This window comes from Nanorana parkeri, unplaced genomic scaffold, assembly GCF_000935625.1.
Source record: "Nanorana parkeri isolate BGI_ZX_2015 unplaced genomic scaffold, ASM93562v1 scaffold740, whole genome shotgun sequence".
NCBI lineage: Eukaryota > Metazoa > Chordata > Amphibia > Anura > Dicroglossidae > Nanorana > Nanorana parkeri.
Window position 1 is genome coordinate 627,478 of NW_017307008.1, and position 1,397 is coordinate 628,874.

The window sequence follows — 1,397 nt, forward strand, 5'->3', positions numbered from 1 at the left end:
GGGGTTCAGGGGGGGAGTGATCAGCCTGGTTCAGGGTCATTGTGCAATGATGGTGCAGTTTTAAAGTGGAAGTAAAAAAAAAACTCTACTGCAACTTGGCAGCATCAGGCCTTCCATGGGGCTTACTCATGGCATTCAACATCAAAATCTTCCATACTGTCCCCCATGTAGATGTATTCTTTTCATGCGTTGTCACCCACACATGCACAGTCCGGGCAGAGCACCCCAGGTTGCCAAGAGCTGGGGCAGAGAGATGTGTAAGAGTCATACTCCGCTCTCTTCCCAGCTATTAGCAACCTTGGACGCGCCGGCTGGCATCCCGATGAGTTGCCAGGAGCCTAGTGTGATGCTCTGGCTGGCGTCCCCTCCAGTTAGCATGCACCACCCGACAAAACCACTAGGGGCGCCCCTGGCTGAAGCAAATGGGGCTCTACAAGTCATTCAAGGTATTTTTAGCAGTGATTCTAATTATTATATTATACGGTGATGATTCAGTCTGTTGTCATTGGACACAATGTATCGTCTCCGTGGCAGCCATTAGCCAGGTACCATGGAATGGCTCAAGTTCCGGGGAATACGTTGATAGCCAATCAGGAGATTCTCAAACACCAGATCCGATGGGAGTGTCCCAATGAATGCTAGCCAAACGTCGGCGAGTAAAAGCGTCATCTCCCCCCTTGGCGTGCACCACCAGCAAAAGGAATTGTATACATTACATCCATTTACCGTCCCAATTCCTCCCTCATCTTGGGAAGCGCTCAGTGAAACGATGGCAGACCGAGATAATAAATATCACTTTTACTTCAAGTTACACAAATATACTGAACAGGTTACAAAACACTAACAAATCAGCAACGTTTTCAGCTCTCTGCTTCCTGCTGAAGTCATAGAAGCCCCAGAAGAGCCGTCACCATCTCCCCGACCCCATCGAAGATCTCATGCAGGGGGCTGTTGCTCATGAAGGCGCAGGTGGTGACCAGTTTATTCTTGGCGTCCACATGGACTTCATTCACCTCCTTGTTGATGTGTTTACAGCCAAGTTCTTTAATGGTTCCGGCGGTACCAGCGTGAGGCCACCTAGAGAGGACAGCAGAGTGGAAATGTGAGAAATTACATACACATATATTATTTTAAATTAATTAATTTAAAATAACGTGACAAGGTTTTATAAGATGAAAAGCTTACAAAATGCCTTACATGACATGAACCCCCTTCAGCTCTAGCACTTGTATACTCTTTATTGACCAGAGCAATTTTTAACATTTCACCTATGGGCCTACTGGTCTGGGAATAGTCTGCATTATACTTTATTGTATTACGAGGGAAAATAAGAAGGCAAACCTATTTTCTTGTGCAAACCATGTGGAAATTAAAAAAAATATATAAAAAAAATTCTT

The 1,397-nt window shown here is 45.3% G+C and overlaps 1 protein-coding gene across 1 annotated transcript in view; it reads right to left on the reverse strand.

Annotated features, from left to right (window-relative positions):
* Nucleotides 1-869: 869 nt before the first annotated feature.
* LOC108793338 (ES1 protein homolog, mitochondrial-like) overlaps nt 870-1,397 on the reverse strand; it is a 3,520-nt gene continuing 2,992 nt past the window's right edge. Inside the window, exon 4 of the mRNA XM_018564252.1 lies at nt 870-1,077. Coding sequence (XP_018419754.1) covers nt 885-1,077 — 193 coding nt within the window. The 3' untranslated portion in view covers nt 870-884. The remainder of the gene's footprint in view (nt 1,078-1,397) is intronic.